The following is a 14,656-nucleotide window of genomic DNA, read 5'->3' as shown; positions in this document are numbered from 1 at the left end:
AAATATGATTCATGTCATTTGGGTAATTGATTAAAAATTTTTACTCATTATTACTTTCAGGAAAACTTATTTTAACATTAGGTAGTTTTATCATATATGAAAAAACACAAGACTACCCACCAATTGTTCATTTTTTTCCAGGAGTAATTAATTGTCTATTAGTACCTAGATATATTCCAGATATATTATGCTCTTAAACTCAGGCTTACATTGAGTCCGCTTTATACTGTTCAGATTACATTATGTAAAAAAAAACTTTATTTTATTCTGTCTATATTCAGAATAAAATTCAAAATATTTACTACTTTTCATTAAAAACTTTGGTCAAATTATCAATCTGTTATAAAACAATTGTAGTTAGAAAATGCTGATATATTTAACTTGTAGTTTTCTGATTACAAGCCACTTTAAGAATATGAAACTGGGGGATGGGGATGTGGCTCAAGCGGTAGCATGCTTGCCTGGCATGCGTGCGGCCCAGGTTCGATCCTCAGCACCACATACAAACAAAGATGTTGTGTCCACCGAAAACTAAAAAATAAATATTAAAATTAAAAAAAAAAAAGAATATGAAACTGGGGCTGGGGTTGTGCTCAGTGGTAGAGCGCTTGCCTAGCATGTGAAAGGCCTTGGGTTCGATTCTCAGCACCACATAAAAATAAATAAATAAATAAATAAAGCTTTAAAAAAAAGAATATGAAACTAATTAAACATGACTTATAGTACAATACTTTTATTATGTTTTGAATTAAAGGAGTTCATAAGTATCAAACATCAAATTTTTTATTTTATTTATTTATTATTATTATTTTTTTTTTTGCTATTTGCGTCTTATTTTATTGGCATTTGCACTGTTGGTGCACAAACAGTGGTGAGCAAAACTGCTGGGCCTTAGGGGGTCCAACTTCCTAAGTACAGTATCCACACTTGAGTACAATGGTGGTCTTTTTTTTATTATTGGTTGTTCAAAACATTACAAAGCTCTTGACATATCATATTTCATACATTAGATTCAAGTGGGTTATGAACTCCCATTTTTACCCCAAATACAGATTGCAGAATCACATCGGTTACACATCCACATTTTTACATGATGCCATATTAGTGACTGTTGTATTCTGCTACCTTTCCTATCCCCTACTATCCCACCTCCCCTCCCCTCCCCTCCCCTCCCATTGTCCCTCTCTACCCCATCTACTGTAATTCATTTCTCTCCTTGTTTTTTATCCCATTCCCCTCACAACCTCTTATATGTAATTTTGTATAACAATGAGGGTCTCCTTCTATTTCCATGCAATTTCCCTTTTCTCTCCCTTTCCCTCCCACCTCATGTCTCTGTTTAATGTTAATCGTTTCCTCTTGCTCTTCCTCCCTGCTCTGTTCTTAGTTGCTCTTATTATATCAAAGAAGACATTTGGCATTTGTTTTTTAGGGATTGGCAAGCTTCACTTACCATAATCTGCTCTAATACCATCCATTTCCCTGCAAATTCCATGATTTTGTCATTTTTTAGTGCTGCATAATACTCCATTGTGTATAAATGCCACATTTTTTAATCCATTCATCTATTGAAGGGCATCTGGGTTGGTTCCACAGTCTAGCTATTGTGAATTGTGCTGCTATGAACATCCATGTGGCAGTATCCCTGTAGTATGCTCTTTTAAGGTCTTCAGGGAATAGTCTGAGAAGGGCAATAGCTGGGTCAAATGGTGGTTCCATTCCCAGCTTTTCCAGGAATCTCCATACTGCTTTCCAAATTGGCCACACCAATTTGTAGTCCCACCAGCAATGTACAAGAGTACCCTTTTCCCCACATCCTCGCCAGCACTTCTTGTTGTTTGACTTCAAATGGCTGCCAATCTTACTGGAGTGAGATGGTATCTTAGGGTGGTTTTGATTTGCATTTCTCTGACTGCTAGAGATGGTGAGCATTTTTTCATGTACTTGTTGATTGATTGTATGTCCTCCTCTGAGAAGTGTCTGTTCAGGTCCTTGGCCCATTTGTTGATTGGGTTATTTGTTATCTTATTGTTTAATTTTTTGAGTTCTTTGTATATTCTGGATATTAGGGCTCTATCTGAAGTGTGAGGAGTAAAGATTCGCTCCCAGGATGTAGGCTCCCTATTTACCTCTCATTGTTTCTCTTGCTGAGAAAAAAAACTTTTTAGTTTGAGTAAGTCCCATTTGTTGATTCTAGATATTAACTCTTGTGCTATGGGTGTCCTATTAAGGAATTTGGAGCCCGACCCCACAATATGTAGATCGGAGCCAACTTTTTCTTCTCTGATTTGATATCAAGCTCTTTGATCCATTTTGAGTTAACTTTTGTGCATGGCGAGAGATAGGGATTCAGTTTCATTTTGTTGCATATGGATTTCCAGTTTTCCCAGCACCATTTGTTGAAGATGCTATCCTTCCTCCATTGCATGCTTTTATCCCCTTTATCAAATATAAGAAAGTTGTAATTTTGTGGATTGGTCTCTGTGTCCTCTATTCTGTACTATTGGTCCACCTGCCTGTTTTGGTACCAATACCATGCTGTTTTTGTTACTATTGCTCTGTACTATAGTTCGAAATCTGGTATCGCTATACCGCCTGACTCACATGTCCTGCTTAGAATTGCTTTTGCTATTCTGGGTCTTTTGTTTTTCCATATGAATTTCATAATTGCTTTATCTATTTCTACAAGAAATGCCCTTGGGATTTTGATTGGCATTGTATTAAATCTCTAGAGAACTTTGGGTAATATCGCCATTTTGATGATGTTAGTTCTTCCTATCCATGAACAAGGTATATTTTTCCATTTTCTAAGGTCTTCTTCTATTTCTCTCTTTGGGATTCTGTAGTTTTCATTGTATAAATCTTTCACCTCTTTTGTTAGGTTGATTCCCAAGTATTTTATTTTTTTTGAGGATATTGTGAATGGGGTGGTTGTCCTCATTTCCATTTCAGAAGATTTGTTGCTGATATACAGGAATGCCTTTGATTTATGTGTGTTGATTTTATATCCTGCCACTTTGCTGAATTCATTTATTAACTCTAGTAGTTTCTTTGTAGACCCTTTGGGTCTGTTAGATATAGTATCATATCATCCGCAAATAGTGATAATTTAAGTTCTTCTTTTCCTATTTTTATGCCTTTAATTTCTTTTGTCTGACTAATTGCTCTGGCTAGTATTTCAAGAACTAAATTGAATAGAAGTGGTGAGAGAGGGCATCCCTGTCTTGTTCCAGATTTTAGAGGGAATGCCTTCAGTTTTTCTCCATTCAGAATGATGCAGCCTGAGGCTTAGCATATATAGCTTTTATGATGCTGAGGTAAGTTCCTGTTATCCCTAGTTTTTCTAGTGTTTTGAACATAAAGGGATGTTGTACTTTGTTGAATGCTTTTTCTGCATCTATCGAGATGATCATGTGGTTCTTATCTTTAAGTCTATTGATGTGGTGAATAACATTTATTGATTTCTGTATATTGAACCAGCCTTGCATCCCAGGGATGAATCCTACTTGATCATGGTGCACAATTTTTTTGATATGCTTTTGTATTCGATTCGCCAGGATTTTATTGAGGATTTTTGCACCTAAGTTCAACATTAGAGATATTGGTCTGTAGTTTTCTTTCTTTGAAGTGCCGTTTTCTGGTTTCGAGATCAGGGTGATGTTGGCCTCATAGAATGAATTTGGAAGATCTCCTTCTTTTTCTATTTCTTGAAATAACTTGAAAAGTATTGTTATTAATTCTTCTTTGAAGGTTTTGTAAAACTCCACTGTATACCCATTCGGTCCAGGGTTTTTCTTGGTTGGTAGTCTTTTGATGGCTTCTTCTATTTCCTCCTTTGTTATTGGTCTGTTTAAATTGTGTGTATTTTCCTGACTTAATCTGGGCAAATCATATGACTTAAGAAATTTATCGATATCTTCACTATCTTCTATTTTATTGGAATATAGGGTTTCAAAATAATTTCTAATTATCTTCTGTATTTCTTTAGTGTCCGTTGTGATATTGCCTTTTTCATCTCGTATGTTAGTAATTTGAGTTCTCTCTCTTCTCTTCATTAGCATGGCTAAGGGTCTGTCGATCTTATTTATTTTTTCAAAAAACCAACTTTTAGTTTTATTAATTTTTTCAATTTTTTTTGTTTCAATTTTGTTGATTTCCGCTCTGATTTTAATTATTTCTTGCCTTCTACTACATTTGCTGTTGTTTTGCTCTTACTTTTCTAGGGTTTTGAGATGAAGTGTGAGTTCATTTATTTGTTGGTTTTTTTTCTTTTCTTGAGGAATGAACTCCAGGCAATGAATTTCCCTCTTAAAACTGCTTTCATTGTGTCCCATAGATTCCGATATGTTGTGTCTGTATTTTCATTTGTTTCTAAGAATTTTTTGATTTCCTCCTTTATGTCTTCTGTAACCCATTGATCATTCAGTAACATATTGTTCATTTTCGAGGTGATGCGGGATTTTTCCTTCTTTTATCATTGATTTCCAGTTTCATTCCATTATGATCAGATAATATGCATGGTATTATCTTCACACCTTTATATTTACTAAGAGTTACCTTATGGCATAATATATGGTCTATCTTTGAGAAGGATTCATGTGCTGCTGAGGAGAACGTGTATCCACTTGATGATGGTTGATATATTCTATATTTGTCGGTTAAGTCTAGATTATTGATTGTGTTATTGAGTTCTATAGTTTCTTTATTCAGCTTTTGTCTGGTGGATCTGTCCAATGGAGAGAGCGGTGTGTTGAAGTCACCAATACTTATTTTATTGTGGTCTATTTGACTCTTGAACTTGAGGAGAGTTTGTTTTATGAACGTTGCAGCACCGTTATTTGGTGCATACATATTGATAATTGTTATGTCTTGTTGGTGGATGGTTCCTTTTAACAGTATATAGTGTCCTTCTTTATCCCTTTTGATTATCTTAGGTTTGAAGTTGATTTTATTCGATATGAGTATAGCCACTCCTGCTTGCTTCTGAGGACCATGTGAGTGGTATGATTTTTCCCAACCTTTCACTTGCAACCTATGTATGTCTTTTCCTATAATATGAGTCTCCTAAAGGCAGCATATTGTTGGATTTGTTTTTTTAATCCAGGTTACTAGCCTTTGTCTATTGGTTGGTGAATTTAAGCCATTAACGTTTAAAGTTACTATTGATATATTGTTTGTACTTCCAGTCATGCTTATTTGTTTATTTATTTTAATATGGCTCGTTTTTTCCTTTTTTCTTCCCTTTACTGAGTTACCTCCCACTGTTAGTTTGGGGTGCTGTTTTTCAATTCCTCTTCTTGTAGTGTTTTGCTCAAAATGCCTTGCAGTGCTGGTTTTCTGGCTGCGAATTCTTTTTAACTTTTGTTTGTCATGAAATATTTTAATTTCATTGTCAAATTTGAAGCTTAATTTTGCTGGATACAGTATTCTTGGTTGGAATCCATTAGTTTTCAGCATTTGAAATACGTTGTTCCAGTATCTTCTTGCTTTCAACATCTGTGATGAAAAATCAGCCGTTAACCTAATTGGTTTACCCCTGAATGTAATCTGCCTTCTTTATCTCGTAGCTTTTAATATTCTCTCCTTATTCTGTATGTTGGATATCTTCTTGGAGTTGGTCTATTACGATTTTGTATGTTTGGGGTCCTGTAGGCTTCCAGGGTTTGGCAATCCATTCCATCTTTCATATATGGGAAGTTTTCTAGGATTATTTTATTCAATAGATTGTTCATTCCTTTGGTTTGAACCTCTATACCTTCTTCTATCCTGATGACTCTCAAGTTTGTTTTTTTTATGACATCCCATATCTCTTGGATAGATTGCTGGTGATTTCTTAGGATCCTTTCTGTGTTGACTATATTCTTTTCAAGTTGATAAATTTTGTCTTCATTATCTGATGTTCTTACTTCTATTTGATCTAGTCTATTTGTAATATTCTTGTTTGAGTTTTTAATTTGGTTTATGGTTTTCTGCATTTCTAGGATTACTGTTTTTTTTTTTTTAATCTCTATCTCGTGGTAGAGCTCTTTTCTTTGCCATTTGAATTTGCTTATGTAATTTGTTTTCAAAGTATACTTTCATTGTTTGGATTTACTGTCTAAAGTCTTCTCTAAGATTCCGTTCCATCTGAGTTAGGTATGCCCTGAGTTCTTTCTCTGTCCATTTTTCTGATGCCTCTAGGTTCTCCTGTGAATTGAAGTTGTCCTGCATTGTTTGTAATCCTTTTTTCCCTTGTTTTTTCATGGTGCTCATGTTAGTTTCCAACTCTGTTTGACTGCTGCGTTTCTGTTTTCTTCTTTAAATTCATTTTGGTTTTTATAGTTCCAATATCTCTACTTTGTGTTGGGAGACAATGTTTAGAGATACTGGATTTAATTGTGATTTAAGGTAAATTCATTAGTTTCATTAAAGGCCTACAGAATTTGATGGCATATATAGAATTGAGGTTTGATCTTAGGATTTTATGTTGAGGTCAGGCGATTTGATGGTATGGAGGTTAGTATATGTTCGCTTCTTTGGGGGGTTGCTCAGATGCAGGCGGATATTAACAAGAGAATAGACAGGAGTACTTGGGGGTAGTTAAGGGCTTAGGCAGACTATGGACTGATTTGTAGTATTCATCTATTTGCATTTAGTAAGTTGTACGTAGTCTGGGTGGTCATGCTTAAGAGGAAAGATGGGGAAAAGGTAAGGAAGCAAACCAAGAAAGAGAGAGGGAGAGAGGAAAGAAAGAGAAAAGAATAGAAAAGAAAAAGAAATGATAATAAAAAATAATAAAATGCAGTAAAATAAAAATTACATTAAAAATAATATATAATTATAGAAAACAAAATTACAATTTAAAATTTTTTAATTTTTTTTATTTTTTTATTGATTGTTCAAAACATTACAGAGCTCATGATATATCATCTTTCATACATTTGACTCAATTGGGTTTTGAACTCCCATTGCTACCCCAAATACAGATTGCAGAATCACATCTGTTACATACTCACATTTTTACATAATGGCATATTAGTGACTGTTGTATTCTGCTACCTTTCCTATCCCCTACTATCCCCCCTCCCCTCCCCTCCCCTCTTCCCTCTCTACCTCTTCTGCTGTTGTTCAGTTCTCTCCCTTTTTCCCCCTCCCCCTTGCCCCTCATAACCTCTTATAATTTTGTGTATCATTGAAGGTCTCCTACCATTTTCATATGCTTTCCCTTCTCTCTCCCTTTCTCTCCCCCCATTCGTCTTTGTTTACTGTTAGTCTTTTCCTCATGCTCTTCCTTCCTGTTCTGTTCTTAGTTGCTCTCTTTATATCAAAGGAGACATTTGGCATTTGTTTTTTAGGGCTTGGCTAGCTTCACTTAGCATAATCTGCTCTAATGCCGTCCATTTCCCTGCAAATTCTATGATTTTGTCATTTCTTAGTGCTGCATAATACTCCATTGTATATAGATGCCACATTTTTTTTATCCATTCATCTATTGAAGGGCATCTGGGTTGGTTCCACAGTCTAGCTATTATGAATTGTGCCGATATAATCATTGATGTGGCCGTATCCCTATAGTGCGCTCTTTTAAGGTCCTCAGGGAATAGTCCGAGAAGGGTGATAGCTGCGTCAAATGGTGGATCCATTCCCAGCTTTCCCAGGAATCTCCATACTGCTTTCCAAATTGGCCTCACCATTTTGCAGTCCCACCAGCAGTGTATAAGTGTAACCTTTTCCCCACATCCTCGCCAACATTTATTGTTGTTTGATTTCATAATGGCTGCCAATCTTACTCTAGTGAGATGGTATCTTAGGGTGGTTTTGATTTGCATTTCTCTGATTGCTAGAGATGATGAGCATTTTTTCATGTACTTGTTGATTGATTGTATGTCCTCCTCTGAGAAATGTCTGTTCAGGTACTTGGCCCATTTGTTGATTGGATTATTTGTTATCTTATTGTTTAATTTTTTGAGTTCTTTGTACATTCTGGATATTAGGGCTCTATCTGAGGTTCGAGGGGTAAAAATTTGTTCCCAGGATGTAGGCTCTCTATTTACCTCTTTTATTGTTTCTCTTGCTGAGAAAAAACTTTTTAGTTTATGTAAGTCCCATTTGTTTATTCTTGTTATTAACTCTTGGTCTATGGGCATCCTATTAAGGAATTTGGAGCCCGACCCCATAATATGTAGATTGTAGCCAACTTTTTCTTCTATCAGACACAGTGTCTCTGATTTGATATCTAGCTCCTTGATCCATTTTGAGTTAACTTTTGTGGCTGGGGAGAGAAAGGGATTCAATTTCATTTTGTTGCATATGGATTTCCAATTTTCCCATCACCATTTGTTGAAGATGCTATCCTTCCTCCATTGCATGTTTTTAGCCCCTTTATCAAATATAAGATAGTTGTAACTTTGTGGATTAGTCTCTGTGTCCTCTATTCTGTACCATTGTTCCACCTGCCTGTTTTGGTACCAGTACCATGCTGTTTTTGTTACTTTTGCTTTGTAGTACAGTTTGAACTCTGGTATCGCTATACCTCCAGATTCACACTTCCTGCTTAGAATTGCTTTTGCTATTCTGGGTCTTTTGTTTTTCCATATGAATTTCATGATTGCTTTATCTATTTCTACAAGAAATGCCGTTGGGATTTTGATTGGCATCGCATTAAACCTGTAGAGAACTTTGGGTAATATCGCCATTTTGTTGATGTTAGTTCTGCCTATCCATGAACAGGGTACATTTTTCTATCTTCTGAGATCTTCTTCTATGTCTCTCTTTAGGGTTCTGTAGTTTTCATTGTATAAATCTTTCACCTCTTTTGTTAGGTTAATTCCCAAGTATCTTATTTTCTTTGAGGATATTGTGAATGGAGTGGTTTTCCTTATTTCCATTTCAGAGGTTTTGTTGCTGATATACAGGAATGCCTTTGATTTATGCGTGTTGATTTTATATCCTGCCACTTTGCTGAATTCATTTATTAACTCTAGCAGCTTCTTTGTAGACCCTTTTGGGTCTGTTAAGTATATTATCATGTCAATTTAAAAATTTTTAAAAATTAAAAAAAAAAAAAAGAAAAAAGGGACACTGTTAGGCTTCTATTTTCTTTGCTTCCAGTAGGTGGTGCTGTGCCTTACGGGCCAAGATTTTGCCCTCCGGCTGTAGGAAACAATCTGTGTGAGTCCGCTCCCTCCTCCACCCACTGGTGTCTCTCAAAACCTGTTAGCTTAGGTTAATTCCTGGTTTCTAGTCCCCTTGCTTCTCCTGTGAGCCAGGCCTTTCCCAGTGTGATACCTCTCAGCAGTTCAAGCTACACTCTGTGCTTGCAGTTTCTTGGATGTGGAGTGCGGCTTTTGGGAACCGGCACCTTGTTTTGATTCCCTCCACTAGCCCCTCCTCTGAGAGCTGGCGAGACAGGTTTCGTTTTTTGCTGCTAGTGGGAGGGGGGAGTTGGAGGTCAGGTGCCTTTACCTTTCCCCAGGCCTCTATTTACGCTCACTCTGTTAATCATGCCCCCGGAAAGCCGGGGAGATTTTATGTGATTTCCCCGCTGTATGGGAGATGGTCTAAGTGACACACACCTGTTCTATTGCTGAATGAGCTGCAATCTGTGGAAACCTGGCGATGGTGATGTCAGCTCTCCAAGATGGTGGCCGCTGGCTTCCTCGGTGGACTGACCGGTGTGGAGGACAGAACTGGACCGCTTCCTTCCCCCATCTCAAACCCAGAACTCAGCCCGGAGCACAGTGAGGGCACAGCCGGCAGGAGCCCACAGAATCTGCAGCACCATTTCTCTGCTAGCTCGGCGTTTCCCAGAGCACCGCAGTCTGTAGCAGCCGGCGGGCCGCTGAATAAACAGTTTGTATCTCTAGGCGGACAGTTTACTCGCGGTTGAGCCCAGTAACCAATCCTCGGGCGATGGAAATCCTTCCTCTAGGTTTCGGTGCACCCCAATTTTGCTGGAAATTCCTAACAAGATAGCTTTTGGCCGTTCTAACTCATCTTTCACCCGTGCAGTGACGCAGTAGACGGGGGTGATGCACTCCATTCGCCGCCATCTTCCCTCTTAAAAATTTTTTTTGGTTGTTGATTGATCTTTATTTTATTTATTTTTATGCGGGGCTGAGAATCGAACCCAGTGCCTCACAATGCCAGGCAAGTGTGTTACCGCTGAGCCACAGCCTCAGCTCAAGCTTTTTTTATTTTGCATTTTTTTGGCATTTTTGGGTTTGTTGTTGTTGTCGTTTTGTTTTGCTTTTCAGTGAGGCATCAATGTTACACATTTTCCAATTGTAAAATTCAAGAGAAAAAAAATTCTGTAAATTCATCATACCCACATATCAGTTTCTGATTTGGTGTGTTTATGTAGAGACATAAGCAAGACTTCATTCAAGGATAGCCATGATTCTTACACTTCTTGCCTAATATGTATTAAAGTAAATCTGCAGGAAAGCTTGGTTTGGGGCTTTATGGATTGGCTCAGCTATGCAGAAGGCACAAATCCTAAACTGTTGTACATTCTTTAACAGTTCATTTGCTATTTGACCATGAGCAAATAAGTTAATTGGTTTAGCCCTTTTGTGGGAAATAAATACAATAAATGGAAACCTTAGCTAGTTCTTGCACACTGCGATCCAAAGGGCAGTTGCAGTTGGCTGGAGTGATAGTAAGTATAACCTCACCTTGGCTTTGTTTCTGCAGAAAACCACATGTATGCATCACCAGAAAGACTCTCTCTCATTATTTAATTCATCCTAATTAAACTTGCTTTCAAAAACACAATTGACTTATGGGAAATATAATTGCTGAATAGACTAGAATTTGCTAGAGGCTAGTCAGTGCATTTTCTCAATAGGAAAATCTAGTGAAAAACTAAATATAAAGGTAAAGGTTTCTTCACCTATGACATGGAGTCAGAACAAAGGAATTGAACATTAATTTTTTTTGACATCATTGAGGTATATTAGGAACCAGCAAAGGTAAGTTGCTGAAGGGGGCTTTCTATTAAATGAGTCAGAAGCCTTAGAATCATCCTTGGAAGCTTTTCCATAAGTTACAGGATCCCATTGATTTATCCCACTTTATTCAAGCCTTAGTAAAAACTAAGGTCGGGTTAGGCAAATGTTTTAATATAACATATTCAATAAAATTTTGAATTGACCTATCCTTACTTTTTTCTAATTTAATTGGTTACTTTTTAAAATTTATTTTTATTGGTGCTTAGGATCAAACCCAGGGCCTTACACATGCTACATAAATGCAGTTCTATTGAGTGACATTACTAGCTCCTTCCAAACATTTTTTTTTGAGCTCCAAGTACAAACTTTATTTCTATTACAAGAAAACTGATATTAATTATAATAGTAAAATAAGAAGAGAAAGGGGCTCTGACCCTTGGTTTTCAGAGCAAGTATGAGACTGGGACTTTAATCTTGATCAAGGCAGAGCCCCAGCATGGCCCTAATGGGGACAGGAAGCCCATAACTGTCCCCATTAGAGGACAGAGGATTCAATGAGGACACTGTACCCATGAAGAGCAGAAGGCAGTGATACCAAATGACAAGGAAGCAGCTTAAAACATCTCCTTGTCCACACATCTTCTAAACATTTTACTATAAAAAATTGCAATCATACTGAAAAGTGAACATCTACCACTCAGATTCTGCCATTGATGTTTTAATGCACCCTCATATTTTTCTATCCATTATTCTGTTCATTTATCAGTCTCTTATACCTGTGTATTTCAGAGTAAGTGTCAAATATCAGTACCCTTTTTTAAAACTTTGTATTTGAAAATTTTTAAACATTTGAAGCTCTACATACCTGTCACTTAGCTCCATCAACTGTCCACATTTTGCCAGTGTTGTTTTATATCTCTCCTTTACCTGCATACTTCTCTTGAGTAGTTTAAAACAAACAACATATCTTTTCACTTACAAATACTTGCATCACTAACATATAATGATCTAATACAAAATTCTTTAGTTATCCAATGACTGGATATTAATTTAATTACCTAATTAGATTTTAGTTAGTTTACTTAATGCCTAGTCCATGTTTTTTTTTTACATTTGTTTTGTTTGAATCAGGGTTCAAATAAGGTCCCCCTGTTACAATTGGTTGGTAGGTCTCTTAAAATCTCTTATTTAAAATTTTGTGACAATCTCTCCTTCTGCTTTTTTATACCATCAGTTTGTTAAAAGAGTGGGGTCATTTGTCCTGGAGAATTCACATGCTGGATTTGGCTGGTTATATTTTTATGGTATTCTTTAACCAGTTCCTCTCTCCCTCTATTACCTCTAAACTGTTAGAGATCTGGATATGTGATTGTGTTTCAGACTAAGCAAAAGGATGTTATAGGTGGCACTGATACTTCTCATTCCATCTCCTCAGGCAGCATATGACATCTTATCATCCCATTGTTAGTGATGCTGAGACTGCATTGGCAGATTGACGCCACCAGTATAAAAGTGTATTGTTATATAATTTTCTTAGTCATCTCATATATGTGGAATCATACAGTGTTTGTCTTTTTTGTGTCTGGTTTATTTCAGAAAGCATAGTGTCCTCAGAATTCATGTATATCATTATATTGGATGAGGTTTTCTCCCTTTTTTGGACTGACTCCCAAGGTTTTTATTATTTTTTAAAGTTTTATTTATTTTTATTATTTACTTTTAAATGAACTCACAGATTGTTATGCTGTTTCAGTCCATTACATTTGTTATTCTTTTTGTGGCTCAGATTGTCCCATCTTTGACCAATGGGAGCCCCTTCAAGATGATAGCCCTTAAATCCTTTGACATGACTCAGTAATCTTTAAGAGCTTCCTTATTTTCTGGTACAGCAGGATGCTCCAGATTCATCTTGTACATTTTCTGCAAACATATAATGAGACATTTCTTTTGGTTGCTTTTAGTTTAATAATATCACTGTCTACACAGCAGTATAGACTTACTTTTAAAAAAATTTTTATTTGTTTTAATTAGCTATATGTAACATAGAATGCATTTATGCACTTTGATACATAGATGAAATATAATTTCTCATTTTTCTGAGTGTACATGTTGCAGAATCATATTGGACATACAGTTACATATATACATATAATAATAATGTCTGTTCCATTCTAATATCTTTCCTATCCTCACATCCCCTCCCTTTCCCTCCCATCACTTCCGTCTACCTAATCTATGGAAACATTATTCTTCCCTAGTGCCCACCCTCCCACCTCTAGGGCCTTATTGTGACTTAGTGTTTGCATATTAGAGAAAACATTCAGCCTTTGGTTTTGTGGGATTGGCTTATTTGACTTAGCATAACATTCTCCAACACCAACCATTTACAGTCAGATAACATAAATTTACTCTTCTTTAAAGCTGAGTAATATCCCATTGAGTATATATACTACATTTTCTCTATCCTTTCAACCATTAAGGGACACCTAGGTTGGTTCCATAGTTTAGCTATTGTGAATTGAGCTGCTATAAACATTGATGTGGCTGTGTCACTATAGTATGCTGATTTTAAGTCCTTTGGGTATAGACCAAGGAGTGGGATAGCTGGGTCAAATGATGGTTCCATTACCAGTATCCTGAGGAATCTCCATACTGCTTTCCATAGTGGTTGCACCAATTTGCAGTCCCACCAGCAATGTATGAGTGTGCCTTTTTCACCACATCCTCGCCAACATTTATTGTTGCCTAGATTCTTTTTTTTTTTAATATTTTCTTTTAGTTGTAGGTGGACACAATATCTTTATTTTTATGTGGTGCTGAGGATTGAACCCAGTGCCTCACATGTGTGAGGCAGGCACTCTACCACTGAGCTATAGCCCCAGCCTGTGTTGCCTGTATTCTTGATGATTGCAAGGCTAAGGAACTGAACAGACACTTCACAGAAGGAAATACAGTTGATCAACAAATATATGAAAAAGTGTTCAACATCTCTAGCAATTAGAGAAATGCAAATCAAAACTACTCTAAGATTTCATCTCACTCCTGTCAGCCTTACTTTTTAACTTTCTGATAATAGTATCTTAATTTTTTCTTAAATTATAAGCAGAACATGGTAAAAGTGAAACAAATGTGATCTGTTTCTCTTAAGAATGTTTAGGAAATGAACCATTCACACAGTACTTCCTATACTAGTTACAGGAATGATTGAAATACTTAAAAAAAAAAAAGTCTTTCTACTTACTTTTAATTGGAGGGACTTCCAAAGTTCATGGCTACACTTTAGAATCACATCATGAGTTTAAAAAAACCAACAGTTAGGCCATACCATAGCCCAATTCCATTATCAATACATTAACTCTGTAAGATATTAGGTACCAGATTTTACAAAGCTTCCCAGGTGGTCCTCTGTGCAGCCAAAGTTGAGAATGCTCATTTAGCAATGAAATCATAACCAAAAACTTTAAAATTAAAAAAAAAATATTTGGACTTAAAGCTCAAAGTTTCTTTAGTTCAGAATATGTTTGAACTAAAGTTTGGTTCCAGACTTTTCTGGATAAACTTTCTCCTACTAACTTGCCTTTAAAAATGTGGGAATATTATGCTGTAAATCTGTGGTGTGTCTTCTGTTTCTGTTTTACAGATCTAAACAAGTCCCAGACTTACTGGGGGCACATTTGGGTCAGTGTATTACCACCTTGAAAGAACATAATCCTCTGAAAGAAGAG

At 36.4% G+C, this 14,656-nt stretch overlaps 1 protein-coding gene across 4 annotated transcripts in view; it reads left to right on the top strand.

The window, feature by feature from the left end:
* Kiz (kizuna centrosomal protein) overlaps positions 1-14,656 on the top strand; it is a 123,044-nt gene that overhangs the window by 64,301 nt on the left and 44,087 nt on the right. For all 4 annotated transcript variants that reach the window (XM_005334611.5, XM_013362539.4, XM_040274459.2 and 1 more), the window contains one exon: positions 14,572-14,656. In XM_005334611.5, coding sequence (XP_005334668.2) covers positions 14,572-14,656 — 85 coding nt within the window. The remainder of the gene's footprint in view (positions 1-14,571) is intronic.

This window comes from Ictidomys tridecemlineatus, chromosome 5 (assembly GCF_052094955.1).
Source record: "Ictidomys tridecemlineatus isolate mIctTri1 chromosome 5, mIctTri1.hap1, whole genome shotgun sequence".
NCBI lineage: Eukaryota > Metazoa > Chordata > Mammalia > Rodentia > Sciuridae > Ictidomys > Ictidomys tridecemlineatus.
This window is presented reverse-complemented; position numbering and strand designations above follow the sequence as displayed.